Genomic DNA, 18,912 nt, shown 5'->3' on the forward strand with positions numbered 1-18,912 from the left:
ATTGTAATCTAGCTGTCACTACAAATACATACACTTTGTATTTAGCAATTTACTAGCAATTTATGGTGCTTAAAGGGCTGGTAATCATTTTTCCAAGAGTCAAAGCTGAGAGGATGTAAAGTGAAAAGTGTAATCATCTACAGGACTGATTTTTTTTTTTCAAGTGGATGAGCAAAGCTTTGTTTTTCCTGAACTCGATTTGGGCTTAGACAATCAAACGCTGGACTGTTGGATGTTGGGCACACATGGGAATATTGACCTGCCAGAATTGTGATGAAGTGGTCACAGGGTAATTGTTTTTCCTGAATGTTTGAGTCTAGCTGTCTAAGTCTGCTTTCCAGTTTTGTGATTTTACACCTTTCCAAAGCTGTTATTGAGAAGGATCCAACTATTCTTATATAACAGCAATAGTAATACCAAAGGTTTATCTCATTTGTATCTAGATTTTTACCATTCCACAGTACAAAGACTTAAGGTCCTAAAATATTTACATCATGGTACTGTGCAAGTGTGTTATTTGTTTTAATTGAAAATGTAAATAATTTAAATCTTTTGAAGAGGAAATGAAGTGAATAAATTCCCATAGCAGCAATTACCATTACAATAGTAGACCTCAGGGCTGAGTTGACAATTTATTAGATACTATATAAACAGATCAGCAATAATATTAAAAAACCACCTGGTTAATATTGTGCCACAAAAGCAGCTCTGACCTGCTGAGGCATGAACTTCACAAGACCTCTGAAGGTGTGCTGTGGTTTCTGGCACCAAGACGTTAGCAGCAGATCCTTTAAGTCCTGTAAGTTGCAAGGTGGGGCCTCCATGGATCGGGCTTGTTTGTCCAACACATCCAACAGATGCTCGATCGGATTAAGATCTGGGGAATTTGGAGGCCGAGTCAACATCATGAATTCGTTGTCATGTTCCTCAAACCATTCCTGAACAATTTTTTTGCAGTGTAGCAGGGCCACTGCCATTAGAGATTACCGTTGCCATGAAGGTGTGTACTTGGTCTGCAGCAACGTTCAGGTAGGTGGTATGTGTCAAAGTAACATCCACATGAATGCCAGGACCAAGGTTTCCAAACAGAACATTGCCAAGAGCATCACACTGCCTCTTTCCCATAGTGCATCCTGGTGCCATCTCTTCCCCAGGTAAGCGATGCACATGCACCCAGCCGGCCACATGATACGTTGGTGTACCTTATAAACAGTGCTTACTTTGTAAAATATGAGTTAACTAAACACCAATGGAAAGGTGATCCAGCAAGTGGACAAGGAGGGAAAAGGTCCCAGACCATACAGACTCAACAGTGCTCTGAGAGCCATCATAGACCTAGGGCCAATAGTGTTAGTATGATGACTGTGGAACAAAAAAGCATTGCAACCATAACACTTCAGCAATTCCATGGGAGGACTTGAGGAGTTAACTGCACATTTCCAATGTGTTTAACTTCACCAAACTTGCTTTGCTTGTCTGTGAGAGTTTCCCTTAGAAATCCCAGAACACACATATGGCACAGGGTTCTTGTGGCCAGTGTGGCCAGTGAGCATTTTTAGCATCTTGTTCTGCCCCATCACTTTTTCTTTCTTTTTTTTTTTTTTTCTTTTTTTAAGAAAATAAAACAAAGTCGGTAATTTCCATGACTCTTCACTGGCAAGCTCTACTGATGTGTGCTTCAAATCTGAGAGGTACCATATCCTATTCTTATAAACTGGCAACTCAGTGTATGCTATGCATGCAATATCTTGCACACATTAATTGCACTGAAAGATTAGAGACCTGCAACCACCCAAGTTGCTCAGATAGCTTCCTATATGGTCACGTTCTTTATTAGTAATGAGTGTTAGACTTGGAATTACAGTCTAATTAGGATGTAATATGCGGTGGTTTCTGCAATAATTAAAGAGATAAATATGAGGCTATCAAGTTTGTTTGTGTATTTTGTACACACTGGTAATTAGCATGGTATGCTTGTGGATATGACCCACCAAAATTTTCACGTGCTAGCAGAACACTTGCCCTTTATTTGGTTTGGAGCATCCAAATGTTATGAGTTGCTAAGCTGAGTCAGCAGTGTGCACGTGGTTAGGGATTTGCTTCCAAAGTGACTTTCAGAGTGGTTTTTCCTTTATTTATCACTTCATTACTGAATTAACTGTCTTCATCCTTCAAACCGAGAAACATTTGGATTCATTTGGTGATGTCCTGGTGTGAAGGTCCATTTTCTAGTTTTTCATATGCTATTAACTACAAACTCAGTTGTCGTATAGCAGATGTGTTCTCATCAGTGTGTGGATATGGTTCGTTCACCAGGCCTAGTATGGAGAATGATAGATGTTGACTTCAGCCATATGGAGGTACTTTACGCTGCGTGGGAGCTGCATTGTTTCTCATTTTTCAGTGCTATTATGAGGACCAAAAAACCCGCTGACACTGGTGGCCCAGCAGGCTAGTCCATGAAGCCATAACAAATACACAAGGCATAATATTTGTTAACTCTGTTGCTACTGGCAGCTGCAAAATTCATAGCACCTCTTCACGTGAATGGGTCAAAATGATTGCATGCATGAACTATATGTTATGCAAAACGTTTCATCTTACCCTCAAACCACTGGAGATACTATTTGCAGAAAACCAGCCTAATCTATGTTTAAAAAAATTTTTTTTTTTTTTTTAAAAATGAACAAAGTGCGTGCCATTTTTAATTAATTTAGAGTTTTCCCATTTTAATTTTGAGCCTGTGCACATGTAAAATATTTTGCCAATATTCTCTGTTAATGGGGAAAACCAAACCCAAAACAATCTTGTGTTAAAATAAACCCTTTACAGCAACCCAATCTCAAATATTTGTTTAATCTCAAAATATCACTCATTGCACATTATTAATTTTTATTCATTTTCAAAAATCCTGCTAAAGGGTGCCAATAATTATGGCATTGACTACGTAGGTTAGTAGAAGCAGGAGGTCTTGCATGATTTTATAGTAACTCTTCAAGAAAACAAAAGCAATCTCAGGACCAATACAAAGTATTCGATTTGAATAATAATAATAATAATAATAATAATAATAATAATAATAATAATAATAATAATAATAATAAAACACAGTTACTGCATTCTTAAAATTCTTAAGCTGATTATGTATTTTTCAGATATTATTACAGAGTAGGATTAATGATTTTGGATCACTAAAGTTCTATCCCTGAAATCACTGTGAATGGTATTGAAATCTGACCCCAGCCCTGCCCAAAAGAGTGGACATTTGTAATGTACATGTGGAATACAAGAGAGCATGCTGGACAGATGTTAAACTCACAGGACTCCTTTCCCCAACTGACATCTGCTGTCATCTCTTCAGTGTTTCTGTTTATTTTTGCCGGACTGCTAGTTTTCAATGCACACAGCTATGATTTTAGCATAGCAGACCAAGTGTATTTGGAAACATTCGCATTTCTGACAGCTAGCCCTGTCTGGAATTATATTCTTGCAGGATTAGGAAAATGTCACAATGAGTGATGAGGTAGAAATATATATACATATATAAATATAAAAGTACATGGTACATAGTAGGAAACATTTTCATAGCCTTTTTATGTGAAATACATCAAAAGTCGGGGAAATCCGTTGAATAATATTCATGGTTCAGCCTAAATATTTACAACAGGGACAAACAGCTTCAGTTTATTGCCTCTGCAAACAAACTAGAACTGACATAAATGATGACGACTCGTGCTACTTCCTATGTTTTGATTGCGCAGAGTTTAACTGAATAGAAATATTTACATAGTCAAGAGAGATTTATCAATCAACCCGACCTTTAAATAAAGTCAAACGGCATAAGTCTTCAGGTCATTCTTCGTAAATCAGGTCAGGAATCCCTTACGTATGGAAGTGCTGTGTCATTATTTCCACTTAATATCTCATTATTTCAATGTAATAACATTATTATTATTATTATTATATTGTAATTTTAACTTAATATCTCATTATCTTGATGTAATAAGTCGACTGATTGTCAAAAATATGAGAAATTGAAATGAATTATTTAGTCAAAATAATGACTCAAGATATTGATATAATATCTTGATATAATATCATGAGTCATTCATTCAAAATAACAAAATATTAATTAAGAAAGAAAACACAATTTAAAAAAATAAAAATTGGGGATGTACCTGGGCAATGTGAGTTGCTGTTACTACCCTAAATATTTGATTATTTTCCTATAACAGCACATACAAAGTATTCCTCTTATACCACAGTAATGTGCCAACAATTAGGATGTTTTATTTATTAATACGTCATGCTTTTTTACAAACCAAAAAATAAAAAAACAACACAACGCACAAATTTGTCTGAAGACTCTTCCATGTGGAAGCACACTGACACTGGAGACTCCTTCCATAAATGTTAGAAAAAAAATATATCCTTCCAGAAATCTGTAAATCAACAATTATACATTTTTCTTTGTTAAACAACAACAGAGTTTTTAATCCACTAATTATTAGTGTTAAATGATGTCGATGGTTCACTGTGAATGAGCTGTGGCTATAGGAAATGTAACATATTAGAACAAGTGCATTAATGCAAACCTGTGAAAAATAGACGGAACTACTGTCTGAGCTGCTGAAAATTAATCAACACCTTCTGACCAACCATAGTATCGACATACTATCTTTAAAGAGAGAGAGAGAGAGAGAGAGAGAGAGAGAGAGAGAGAAAGTCATTAAGTCAAAATAACGACATTAAGAAAGGTGCAGGGGAAAAACACACCTCATAACCCCATACACTCAGCATCTTTCCAACTCATCAGCACAGCCATAGTAGTCTAACTGAAGTGTTTATTCTATTAGGAATGACAGCCGCACCCTGAATCAATAGAAAATAATTAGTTGTATTTAGTGCAAAATGCTATTTATGGTCTCAAACAAGGGACACATACAAATGGAGAAAAAATATGCCTCAGTCTTGGAGGAAAGTCAGAGGTGAGTCAGGATGCTTGTAGGTAACATCTGTTAAAGTTTGCCGAGGTCCCTACAGGGAGACAAGTGAATGTGTTGTTAACTTATTAAATAGGCAGCAGCGTGAGGATGTGGTTTTAACTGTAATTACCTGCAAACAAGCGCCATGCAGAGGTAAACAGAAGCACTACTGTTGTCATCCACACTGCACATTTTTATTTTAAATAGGTCTACTAAGCAATCTAAAATGCTGAACACTGTCTGGAAGGCTTAAACATTTTGCAAACTGCAGAAAGAGCACCCCCTAGTGTACGGGAGCAGTACTCAACGCAAACGACCACACAAAAAAATGTTTTATATTCTTGTATTTTTATATAATACTTAATATTTCATTAAAACCATATAATAAGTGCTAGGCAAATTAACTGAATTGGTACCATGTGATATTAACCACTCAATCACAAGCACTCAGACTGTGGTCCTCTAAATCTTACGGGAACTAAATGCATTAATTAAAATAGAACAGAAAAAAATGACTTGTTTTAGTATTTCTGATTTAATGAGCAGTGGGATCATATTAAATCCTCTACATTTAGAATAAGTAAAAACAAATGTTTCAGATTTTTTTCGTTGTTGTTTAATCTTCTTTCCGGCTTGTATGTTTCTTTTAGCACTAACAGGGCCCCGCCCTCTCCCTAATTTGATCATCTGCCAATTCCCACCCACTAGCTAACTCTCCCCTAGCTAGCAATCAGGGAGGGTGAGGGCTAGCATGTTCTTCTTCCTTCCTTCCTTCCTTCCTTTTGAACCGTTGCTCATGCTGCATCACAAACAAAGGACCCTAACGTGAAAAGTGATATCTGTACTCTTCCGCATACATGAGCTCACAGACACCAATGATTGGCTGGTGTCACTTTGATTGACAGAAGAGGAAGCGTATGCCATTCCTTCCACCCACAGAGCACGGCCAATTTTGCTCTCTTGACTCCCGGTCCAGGGATGTCTGTGACAGTGATGGGGTTCAAACTCACAAATAGCATAAATGCTTTTTTGCTGTGCCACTTTGATTAGCTGTAGAGTAGACATAATAGAGGTAGACATAGAGAAGTGACAATGGATACAATCTAAATGAACATTTGTTACTTATTCCCTCACATGCACAAAACAAGATGTTAATCGAGAAATTGGTCGAGCTTGATCCGGATGTTTTCGAAGGCATCTTTGCCCATGTAATCAATATGGCCCTCTTCCCACCGCTTCCGATGCTCCAAGCTCTCATGTAAAGCATCCGCTCTGCCCTGAAAAAGTCCAATTAAAAAAAAGTGTTTTAACTGAAAGTGAAATGATGTATCCGTAGAGTTCTGTTTAGATGCAAGCTTGCACTATAAACACTGATTTCTCAAAAGTCAAATATTTTACCCATGTTTCAGTGTGTTGAAATTATTTTGAGGTTTGTGTGCATCTCAAATTAAATTGGATTCAATATACCCCTTCACAGGGAAAAACTTCTAAATTGTTTTCATTTGAAATCCGAATGACTATTTTAATGCATTCACTGAAAAATATATTAATTAAGTGATGTGCCGTCATAGGAAAATAATCTATGCTTACAATAACCGCATGGCCAGAAGTGTTTTATTATTATATTCTTTTTAAATTTTTTATTAATTAATTAAGTAACACATTAACCTTCTTTTTTTTATCCATTTATAGTTATGGTTAATGTTGTGGAGCATCCACAAACCCAGTTAGTTTCTGATATCATGTATGTTTTAGCAAATACATATATGTATTTGTATATACTGTACTCCAGTACATATGTACAGTGTATATACTGTATTTATACCATGGTCTGTATGAATACTTGATTCTGATTGGCTGGAAGGTGTGCGTTATAATCGTATATACCACAGGTAGTTCCGGTCTCTCTCTCTCTCTCTCTCTTTCTCTCTCTCTCTCTCAATTGAAAACTTTCCAACGGTGGAAAAACTTAAGCGACAGCTTTTATGAAGCACTGACACTGGAGACTCCTTCCATAAGTGACTAAACACCTCCTTAAAAATGTCACCATATCAATTATTATGTTTTTTTCTTGGCTACATCACACACATAGATTACATGGAGTGTCCGCCATATACGATTACAGTGAATCAAGTAATCAAGACCATCTGATTAATCACATTTGTGAATTCAACAGCGCTGTAGTGTAAAAAATCGTCAGCTAGCATAACTAGCTAGTTTCATTACGGTGTAGTTTGACAGCTAGCATTCTGTACGCACCGGCTTAAATGTGACTAAGGGTTCAGAGAACTGGGTCGAATATGAGTTCATACTATATATCCATGTATATTATTAATCTACTCACACTTACTAAAGTAAAACATGCTAATTTCTATTACCATTACCAAGATTAGGCTAACTCTGTATGTATGTATGTATTTTTAACTTCTCATTATTAATTTTACTAGTTGTTTCACCAGTTGATTTTCACTTCCTAGTTAACATGCTGCAGTCTTTAGATAGCTAGTTACTTAATAGTGCTTGCTAATATCTTTTTTGGACAAACGGATGTATGTCATTTCATATCTACAAAATTATTCAAACAGTTCATTTCAGCTAGCAAAATCTGTATAATGACTTATACTGGTAATGCTCATTTTTGAGCTCTGACCTAAGGAGGCAACAGCATGCCTCAGATACTCACTGAAAATAGCTTGTTTTTGTACTTTAAAAAAAAAAAAACTCAATACTACAGACTGAGGCAGGCAAGCAGTAGATATTTTTTTCAACCAGCAGATGGCAGTACATGAACTGATTTTTTTTTTTTTTTAAAGAGCAAAGAAAATCATTGAGGTTTCCAGTTCCAATGGAAAAAATGTCGTCATTTGCTTATGTATAGCTAAAAATAAGACTGGCCAGATTTCTTATTGGTCTGCAAAACTTCAACGCCAAAATGGCTGACAACCTGACGGCAATAAATTCTTCTACTTTCCATCTCACGTTTTTCCAAGAATCTTTGAGACCTACAGCGTCTGATTCAGCTTCTGAGAGGGCAGATTCTGCTCCTGAGACGTCTTCTTCCTGTTTTTGTTCAACTTGTGGTTCCTGAAGCTCGGATTTTTCCGAATCCCCTGGCTCGACAGCAGATATGACGTCAAGATTAGAATGCTGGAGTGTTTGGGGCAACAAAATATGAACACATTAGTAACACTGACAGATTAGACATGCACTGAATTAGATTCAAGTCTGAATTGCTTTGTGAGGGAACAACTGTAAAATAAATTTGCATGGCTTATTAAAATATGCACTCGTTTAACACTTTCTCAGGGTTATTACCTGTGAATGAACGCTTGACGGTGAATCATATACTTCGGTTCAGTTCTCTAACTTGCTCTGTGTATCAAGGGTTGATGTGCTTTTCACAAGGCGTGTCTAAATTCTTCACCAGTGAGTTGAAGAATGCCCGAGGGTTTACTGCTGGTCTCCAAGATGGAGTCAATTTATTATGAGTCAGAGAGTGAGAGAGAGCGAGAGAGAGAGAGAGAGAGATTCCCTAAGATTTTCCCCAAATTTCCCTTGTCTAAAAGATTATAAAGATCTTTAAGAGCCTGCAGGTTTCTCAAATAAAATGCCTGATGCGTTTCAAACCCAAAAGTAAAGGCCTAAATTCAGACCATCTCATCAATCTTAAAAATCAGAGTACACAATTAAATATTAAACTGGTTTACCAAATCTCAAATTACATTGAATTGGCCATATTTCATTATTAGGAATATTAACACTCTATATGTGTGTTTAAATCCAAATGAAAAGTGTACTTGTTTATTAATGTTGCCTATTCTTAGTTCTTGTATATTTTATGTTGTTGCACATCCTACTGATGATTTGGAGTAATTACTGACAGAGTTCAATTTATTAATGCCTGCATATTGGTTCCTGTTCCATTCTCAAATCTGATTGGTTAGAAGGTGTTGATTAATTTTCTATAACAGCAGGTCTGACAATAGTCATTGGCAAATTGTTGTGGTATAAGAGGAATAAATATTCCTAAGGGATCTGGTATGACTGGAAAATATCCAGCTTTGGGGTGGTATCAGTAATACCGCTTCACACAATCATGTCGTTGATTATTTTCCTATTACATCATGCCCCTTTGTGTGTTATTCCTTACTGATCATAATTATTTAGTTTTGACCAGTTAATCTTTTTTTAAAAAAATTTTTTATGTAAATCACTCTGAGTTTTTGAACTCCTAATGAAAAGTCGTTAAAGATTATCGGATGCGAACCGAGTACAGGTTTTATTTGACCAACGGTCACGTGTGACCAGAACGAATTTCAATTTCGTCTTCACTGCGAAAAACACTGAGGGCATGAGGAAGATGTTCTTTGATAAAAATTACAGCCCTGACGCTAAATGCCCTCAAGTTAGCAGAAAATGAAAAATTACAATTCCTTTTTGAACAGGAGCACAATGCAGCGTCTGCGACTTCATTTGTCACAGTGTGTCACCGCCCGAGGGTCACTGCAGAGCTAATATTGTTGCTGAAGAGTGTTTCACAGAAAGCAAGCCCATTATGGCTCTGGCTGATGAGTTCCATTCTCACCCTTGAGTCATCTTCCAAATGTTTTGATGGATTTTCTATATATATATACGTGTGTTTGTGTGTGTGTGTGTGTGCATGTGTGGGAGTGAGTGTGTACAGATGCAATTGCGATACCATGGTAACTTACTCATATTTTGATACCCATCCACGTGACAGCGTGTGACGTAAGCCTAGTGTACATTGCTGCACTAATGACATAGTGATTCGGAAATATCTCATGATTGATGATGGCAATTTGCAAAACTGGGCTCTGTGAAAAATATTAAGGGAAGGAACTACAGCATCTTCCTACAATACATGTAAACTGATAAATCATCTAAAACATCAAACTCAGCCCGAGGTGCTCATTGCTAGCAGCATGCAGCAACAAATGCTGGCTAGGTGAGAAACACTTTCTACAGACAGTGGCAGGTGAGGGAAAATAACAGCTCTTACACAGTATGTTGTTCTTGATAATCAGCCGATATGGGTTATTTACAACGAGGGATTCCAAAGCAATGAAAGCAGTAACATCTACTCTACCAACTGTACTTTAAATAAACATGTGCATGAATACATAATCACACAGATGTGCCAGTATTTAAACTGGGGGGGGGTAGCTAAATAACATGTTCAATTATGCCCCTGATTGCTTAATTTTTGCTCATTTCCTTATTAATATTGTATCAATGAATACTAACTAGAAGAAGCTGTTGTTTGTCAGATGTACAGTACATTAGAGTACATCGAAATTCTTTTCTTCACATATCCCAGCTTGTTAGGAAGTTGGGGTCAGGGCACAGGATCAGCCATGATACGGCGCCCCTGGAGCAGAGAGGGTTGAGGGCGTTGCTCAAGGGCCCAACAGTGGTAGCTTGGCAGTGCTAGAGCTTGAACCCCTGACCTTCTGATCAGTAACCCAGAGCCTTAACCATTGAGCTTGTACTCATTTTAAGCACGTGCTGGACACTTGAACTGAACTGAAATGCAGATTCTGAGAGTAATTTCAGGAATCAATGCTATCTGATTTCTTTTTGTAGTAACCAAAAGGTTCTAAGCGCAAATCTAGGAACTGACAGAGAGCTGTCGCTGTTGGCTCTTTGAGAAACACCTTTTAACTGATCAGGCTAGAGTTGGATTCTCACTTGAAAGTCGTTTTGCATAAAAGTGTATTCCATTTGAATAAATGTAAATGTAACAGCTCAAAATCACTCCTCTCACCATGTCCTCCAGCTGATGGCATGTACTTGAGCTCGGCGCATCCAACGTCGGCTTCTTGACTGATTCGCTAGGTATTTTCTCTTCTCTGTCCTCGGCCTGAGAGACTGACTCAGGGTCGTGAGGATGAGAAGCAGTCGGTGACGTTGTAGAGGGCTGTGACCACTAGATTAAAAAAAAAAAAACAAAGACAGGAAAGTAAGCTGATATCGACGTCTACATGCACCACAACGGACTTTAATCTTTTCTTGTATGTTAAAGCATGCTGAGAAAATATGTATGCAGAGCACATACATGTACTGGAGGACTGTTCAGAGCTTAGGACATATTATGCACATATTGGTACAGCACAAATAATTACCCAACTATTCAAATGTTTACTCAAAAGAGCTCAGCAGATCTGAACAGAACCCCTTTGATGAGTAAATAAGCATCTACAATATTACAAGACAAGTCCATTCAACTTAACTTAGTACTTTATATTGCTATAATTATGAACTGAAACAAAACTACTTTGTGTACTATAAAGGAATAAAACACTAGGGGGTGTGGTTATTATTATTTTAACAGCATGTCACGAAGTATTTTATTCTTCTTACACCAATTTACCAACAATTAACATTTTTATTCATTAAATAATATTGTTATTTATTTATACTTATGTTTGATGTGGCCAAATGTCCAGGAAAGTAGTTAGCTCTTGTTATCGCTTATGTTTTAGCAGCTATAAACTTCCTCACCAGCCTTTCTTTTTTCTCTCGTTACTGAGAAAGTCGGCTTGGAAAACGTTACAGTTACAGCTTTGAAACTAGAGAATCCTTCCAAAATTGCTCAAGAAACTAGTCCTTACGAAAGAAATTGCACCATATAAACGTTTACATGGTTTTTGGGTTTTGTTTTGTTTTTTTTTAATCGGTTTATATGTAGTTTCCCTGTTACAGAAAATAAATGAACGCCTTCAGACCATTCAGAATCAGGAATTCAACAGTGCTTGGTATAATGAGAAGTAAGGCATTATAAACATTTGATCAATTTTTTCACATTTTAAATGTTTCACAGTGATTGTAAGATTGTAGCCTTACATGTGGCGAAGTGTCCACATGGCTGGAACAGGGTGCAGCCACTAACATGCCTAGCTGCTCAATTGGTTCATCATCCTGGGGCTCATGAGTCAACTCATCTAGATGTGTTTTTGTGTGACCGTAGTACTCCGCCCACCACAGATTGACATATTTCTCCAAGGTCCTTTTGGAATCCCATTGAGGAACCTCAGTGGATGGATGTTCCTGGTATGGAACATGCCAGGGCTTGTTCCTTCCCAGGAAGTGGACGATCTTAGCTTGATGGCCATACCTGTACAACAGCATACAATGAGCTCGATGGAAAAAGAACTGGATTTAAAGGAATACTCGAGTATTTTCAACTAAAATCTCTAACCACAGACACGAATGTCTTCCTTTCCTCTCTGCTACACCTTTCGCATAAACATTTGTTGGCGAAATTGAATCAACAACTGCTATCAGACTTCCATAATTCCAAAAGTAATTTCTTTTTCAGTACAGGGAAACATGTTGAAAGTCTTGTCCGTGATAATCGCATATGCTACATATGCAGTAGATTTGAGATTAGACTGAAAAACTGCTAGAAGATTCCATGAAGATATCCTTTAGCATGTGTAATATTTCGCTTTTGCAGCCACAGAAAATGGTCCTTGATCATTCTGTTGAATACATACTTGTGGAAAGCTGGTAAATAGGTGTAGATTGCATTGGCACTGAGGTTGTAAATGAACGGTAGATGCTTATGGATGTCCTTTATTGCCCAGTCACTGAAAAAGGCGTTTAAAAGTCCCTGATCACCTCCTAAAAACAAACAGACAAAAAAAAAGACAGCACAATGATAACAGTACTTTTAAATAAATGAAAAAATCATTCATTCCTTTATCTTCAGTAAGCACTATCCTAGTTATATATCCTGTGGCTATAGTATATCCTTCTCATCCTACTCCTGATTCTTTTTCTCCTCCACTCCCTCCGTGTCTACCTCATCCTCACCATCAAAGCTGCCACACATCTTGGCGTGCTCCAGCAGGCATGAGTGGGTCTCCAGTGACGGTCTGAATACAAACACGCCAGAGTTGAAGCAGTCGGGCCAGCCTGGATCTGGAGCCGCAGAGAGCTCTTCTCGTTCAAACAGCTCGTCGACATTACACAGCACCTGCAAGAGCACATATCCAGGGTAATCTTGAATCGGATTGGTTAGAAGGTGTTCATTCATTTTATATAATAGTAGCTCTGACAGTAGTTCAGGCTGCAAGGCAAATCAGAGGTTTGTATTAATGTGAGCATTCTAATATGTTCTCATTTCTATAGTGACAGCTCATTCACAGTAACTCCACATTTCAGACCATCATTTTGGTAGTCGTGGCCTTTGAACACACATCTATCCTAATGCTGGGACGCTATATTTGCTCTGTTGGCAACTGTGTTTTGTGATGTCGTTAGCAGTGATTTTCATTATAGATTCCCTTGTTACACTTTAGAATATCTTTAGAACAAACATTGCTGTCGAGATGAACTGGTGTCCCTACATTTTGGAATATTTGCACTGAGCGGTTATGGAACAGCCTTCCAGTTAGTGTTCGGGACTCAGACACGGTCTCAGTGTTTAATTCAGGCTGAAAACATATTTGTTTACTCATGCTTTCCATGAATAGACTTTTTTTTTTACACAAAGTACACTGTCTTATCCATTACGGGACAATAAGCATACCGAATAATCTCTCCATCTCTTTCCCTCCATCTCCCTCTCTCCTTCTGTCAAGTTACAGATGATACTTCTGAGATGGCTGTAATCCTGACCCTTTCTGCTCTCCGGACCTGCCTGATCCATCCTGTTGCCCTACATGTAATTGGAGTTGTCATCAACTGGAAGCTAAATATTCTGCTGTTGACGACAGCCCCAAGTGGTGCAGCCTGGAGATTGCTGAGATTGCGCTGAGGGTGGCGCAATACTTTAAGTACCATGGAAATGGTTTTGGGCCTCAATTTCAAATGGATATATTCATATTATAACGCCTTAGGGAGTTTTTCGTCGCCACCGTCGCCACTGGCTTGCTCATTAGGGATAAATTCACATATATAAAATCTGTGTCCTGTGTTTATGTTTCTGTAAAGCTGCTTTGAGACAGTGTCCATTGTAAAAAGCGCTATACAAATCAAATCGAATTGAATCGAACTGGTATTTGCCATAAATCACTGACCCATGTGAATGAGTCCTTTTTATTCTAAATTCTCACTGTGATCATCAATAATGTTGATAAATCCAAATGAAGTCACCTGACATTTTTTTTCTTCAGATTGTTAAAACTCAATGATACAACCAGCAGATGCATTAAAAGTTATTTCATCCTAACTACTCACAAGTGTATCAGCGTCCAGGAACACACACTTGGTATACTGTGTAAGCGTCCAACAGTGAAGCTTGGTGAAAGTGACACCCAGGTCTGGACGCCCCAGCCAGAAGAGGTGAGCCCTGTCCCTGCTGTCCAACATGTCCACCACTATAACCTCATCAAACACATCTTCTAAAGACAGACTGGACACATATACAAGACAGCAGCTGAGCATGAATGATTAAAGTCCCCCAGAGCTTGTTTTCAAGACCATAACATTACTTGTCTATTAAATAATAAAGTGACAGTTCCAATTTTAGACAACAATAAAAATGCACATGTGTTTACACCCACGAAGAAGTGTATGAATATGCAAATTAGAAACACTAAAAAAACAACAACTACATACTAAGAGTCAGGATGTTGGGACGGTTATTGATTCTGGGTAGCAACTTTTCTTGTAAATATATAAAGGTGTTAGTTTGACCCAAGGGGATATTTGCAACTCAAAATTCTATACAACACAACAGCTGAAATCCACTTGTTGATGTCTTAGATACGTAACATTTTAAACCCATATTAATTGTCAAGTTCCCTTTGATTAAGGTTCTTTGTAAAACATTTGTTGTATCATTAAGGGTTTTACTTGGAACTTTACTGTAGAGGGTTCTTCTCCTTCAAGGAACTCTACCTAGAATTTCTAAGGGTTCTTCTTAAGAGTGACAAACCAGTTCAGGTGCTGGACTGAATTTTTTTTTTTTTTTTTTAACAGTAACCTGGTGACGCATGGCCTTCATTTGCATACTGGAACATGATTTGCTCTAATATTTTATGATGCACAAAAAAATATTCACAAATAACATTTGTCACAGGTGCAATACAACATTACATTTTTGATCAGAGATTCAGCACTTTCTGTTTCTTAAAAGAATGTGGGAAAAAAATACTCCAGATATTTGACTGGGAAAACACATTTTATAAAGTTTAGGACGCCATTAAGAATACTTGAATTTTGCTCGATTATAAGGGCACCTTTCAGGTATACTTGTTAGGACCTGTTTTAAATGCACATAATAATGGATGAAAGCTAGCAGGCACCCGTTCCCCATGTACGAATGAAGAAATACTGGTTTTTAACTGTCTTTTTTATTTATTTATTTATATTAAGTAGCCATTTTCATTTAAAGGACTCTCTTACCGTTCCTCTCTGCTAATGTTGGGAGAAACCATCACCACCAGTTTTCGAGTTGTTCCATGCCTTCGTAAGCACTTGCCCACTACTAGACTCCCCATGCAGTAGGCATCGCTAGTAGCCAGGGTCACAAAGGCCTGGTTAGGCTCTAATACAGAATGACAGACAAGAAAATGGTTGATTGACAAGACATGAAAAGTGTACATGTGAAGAAGCTGAAGAGATCCACAGCTCACACAACAACCAAAACTCTGGGCTTTATGGAAGAATTGTGAGCCTTATGAAATTCCATTTAGAGTTTGCCAAAAGACTCCGAAAACATGTGGCAAAAATTTCTCTGGTCTGGTGCAATCAAAATTTACACAACACTGCTCAAGAACCTGAAAATTGCCATTCCCATTGCCGCAGTGAAACATGGTGGTGGTAGCATCATGTTGAGCGTTACCCATGTCCTTTTGGTTACTTCTCAAACTAATCCCCTATTTACCTGGTCACTGACTTTTGGTGGATGGCGTCATCTACAGAGATATGGTTGTGCCTTGTTATTTCCTTTTTTAATAACTAATTTAACGGTGCTCTGCAGGATGGTCAGTGTTCGGGATATTATTTTATTCCAAACTTGCTTTGATAGCTCCTCGGTCTTCATGATGCTGTCTGTTTAGGTATGTTCTCTAGCAGTGTCTGTTACAATGCAATAGGTGCACCTAACCGTCAAGACAAACTCCTCTTACTTAAACTGCCTCTTGTATCGAAACAAAATCCAAACGTAAACCCCAAACAGCCCAATTTAAAGTCTACATTTAAATTGAGTTTTGTCCTTTAATTATCTAGACATAATATACTAATGTAAGAACTTCAGTATGTTCTCCTCCCCTCTCTCATACCAGTTGGACAGAAATTACAATAAGTCAGATAAACATTGTTACGTCCAGATGCCTCTTGCTATAGCTTACTAATATGAAGTGTCCTTTGATGCGAGCCTGATGAGTTCCAATGCCTTTCGGAAATATGATTAATGGCAGCGTTGTCTCGCTGACCTTCTCTCCAGCAGACCAAAGAAACAGATGGCTGCTACATGAATGAAATGTCACCATATATTGGATGGCAATCAAGGTCATAATAACCGAAGCACTATTTTGCCATGCAGACTAAAACTAATTATGTCGTTCATGCTTTCGATAGCAACACTTCATTCAATATGCTTTATGAAGAGTTTAATTAAAATAGACTAGTTGGGGGTAGTTACTATGAAAGTACTTTTTCTTTTTTTTTTAAACTCTTACACATTCCTTTATGAAAGTAAGTAAGTGTGTAAGTCAATTTTATTTATAAAGCACATTTAAACACAGCAAAGCTGACCAAAGTGCTGAACAGAGTAGGAAAAAGTTATATAGAAAACAGAATAAAACCAAACAGAGACAGACAATAAACAATAGTAAAAAATGAGATGAAACAGCCTGGGGGAAGAGATACACTTTCAGCCTCTTTGTAAAAATTATAATAGAAGGTGCAAGGCAGATATCCAGTGGCAATTGATCGCATAAATGAGGGGCAGCGACTGAAAAGCCCTTAGTTTTGAAACAGGATCGAGGGACATACAAAAATAACCTCTCTGAAGATCTTACAAATCTGCTACATGAATGTGGTGTAAGAAGATCTTTGAGGTAATCACATGTTAGCCACTCGATCTTGGATACATTTAGACAGTACATGCAAGACTTCTGATATAGCAGAGTAGTCTTGTGTCATTCATACTGCCATTTCTTACTCTGTGGACCACGAGTTGTCTGAGATCAGAAAAATGAAATGTAAATCATTTTTAAGTGAATCATAGACTTACCTGGCATTTTCGATGTTGTTCTTGTGTCCTACGCTCCTGGTGTCTTCAGAGCTGGAAGCAAATTCAGGCCACAAAATCCAGCATGCACAAAGTTCTGTTCGTAGCCAGCTGCTGTGCGGAGACCGATACTGTCACTCTGTGTCACTCTGCATTCTGTAAGAATCAAGTTGACTGGCTATATCTAGAAATCACTTCTAAAGCCAAGGCTGCAGAGCGTATGCCCTGTGTGGTGTGAAGCAAACTGAAACTCAACCGCTCGTAACGGTAACTCCAGATGACAACATGTTAAACAAAAGTTCAATGTGGTCTCTGGGTCATGAGACTTTGGTCATTTAACTACACCACTGCAGCTGGCCTGGAAACCTGCAGTAAGTTAAATATAAGGGATTTCTTTCTTTATAGCATTTCTGAAGCTTTATCGCATTCCTATAAATGGTCCCATTGTCATATCACTGCATTTATTAATTTGACAGATTTCAACACACGTGAGGGACAATTCAAGCATAGAGCTGATTAACACTAATCAAGAGTTTGCACAAGCCGTACAGTAAGGATTAAAACACTTCAGGGCATGCTGTTATCGGAAAATAGTCAGCACTACCCTGAAGTGGATTATTTTCCTTATAACACTACAGTCTGTCCCGCCAGGATTGCGATCACAGAAATGAATGCAAAATCAAGCAAACTTTTTTCAGAGTTACCTTAGATTAGATTTAATCTAATCTAATTAGATTAGAAAATTAGATTTGGGCCATGTGACATCATCACAACACGCATTCAGACAAAGCCCCTTCGATTCACGTGCGTCAACCATTAGTACAGCTAAAAGGTCTCATTTACCAACAAACATTACTGTGAAAGACAATTTCGTGCAATTCTAATTTTGACAATTCAAGACGTTTTCCACAAAAAAAAACTTCCATCGCATGCAAACTGCATCGCAAATTTTGAAAAAAAAAAGCCGCCGCTCAATCAAGCATTTTTGCAGCAACAATCACAAAAAAAATTCCGTGAAATCCCGAACGGACTGTACAGTATGTCCCAAAGCATTTTCCATCCATCCATCCTCTATATCGCTTTATCCTTCTTCAGGGTCACAAGGAACCTGGAGCCTATCCCAGGGAGCATCGGGCACAAGGTGGGGTACACCCTGGACAGGGTGCCAATCCATCACAGAGAACAATCACACACACACATTCATACACTACGGACACTTTAGACATGCCAATCAGCCTACCGTGCATGTCTTTGGACCGGGGGAGGAAACCGGAGTACCCGGAGGAAACCCCCGCAGCACGGGGAGAACATGCAAACACAGAGCCACACGGGAATCGAACCCCCGACCCTGGAGGTGAGAGGCGAACGTGCTAACAACTAAGCATTTTATTCCCTTTATATGCAAATGCCCAATGCAAAATAGAGTTATGCTTCCAGTTTTACATTTATTAAAGAATGATATATCATACGTTTTTTCCATATACTGTATATTTACACTTAACGTTGTGGAATGTCTTTAAAACAAATTTGTCCTTTATATTATTTTTTTTGCAGCTATAAACAGCCACTTCTTCACCAGCCAGTCTTTATTCTCTCTTCAAGTTAATCAGACAAAGAAAAATGCACCTTGTCATGTTACAGAAAAACTGCAAAGTACAGACTTCCCGTGGAGGAAAACTTACTGACTGTTACAAAGAGCTGACACTGGAGACTCCTTCCATA

At 38.0% G+C, this 18,912-nt stretch overlaps 1 protein-coding gene across 2 annotated transcripts; it reads right to left on the minus strand.

Moving 5' to 3' along the window:
- Positions 1-4,254: 4,254 nt before the first annotated feature.
- On the minus strand, positions 4,255-18,382 carry gyg2 (glycogenin 2). 2 transcript variants are annotated; one of them, XM_053615251.1, is made up of 9 exons: positions 17,194-18,382; positions 15,360-15,501; positions 14,190-14,364; positions 12,822-12,984; positions 12,503-12,629; positions 11,850-12,120; positions 10,771-10,932; positions 7,992-8,132; positions 4,255-6,262 (listed from the first exon to the last, which is right to left on the minus strand). In XM_053615251.1, exons 1-9 carry the CDS (start codon positions 17,198-17,200, stop codon positions 6,137-6,139), a joined length of 1,314 nt encoding a protein of 437 aa, XP_053471226.1. In that variant the 5' UTR covers positions 17,201-18,382; the 3' UTR covers positions 4,255-6,136. The 2 variants fall into 2 exon arrangements, with proteins under 2 accessions (XP_053471226.1, XP_053471225.1); XM_053615250.1 differs by lacking the exon at positions 17,194-18,382 and having other exon boundaries at positions 15,360-16,303.
- Between the last annotated feature and the right edge of the window lie 530 nt (positions 18,383-18,912).

Source organism: Ictalurus furcatus, chromosome 26, assembly GCF_023375685.1.
Source record: "Ictalurus furcatus strain D&B chromosome 26, Billie_1.0, whole genome shotgun sequence".
NCBI lineage: Eukaryota > Metazoa > Chordata > Actinopteri > Siluriformes > Ictaluridae > Ictalurus > Ictalurus furcatus.

Excerpts from the sequence above, each read along its gene's own strand:
- gyg2 (XM_053615250.1), bottom strand. The coding sequence starts at position 15,559 with ATGTACACTTTTCATGTCTTGTCAATCAACCATTTTCTTGTCTGTCAT. Across the intron at positions 10,933-11,849 it reads ATGTGGACACTTCGCCACAT|TGGTCACAGCCCTCTACAAC; the intron begins GTAAGGCTACAA and ends TTTTTAATCTAG. Across the intron at positions 8,133-10,770 it reads GCCATCAGCTGGAGGACATG|CATTCTAATCTTGACGTCAT; the intron begins GTGAGAGGAGTG and ends CAAACACTCCAG.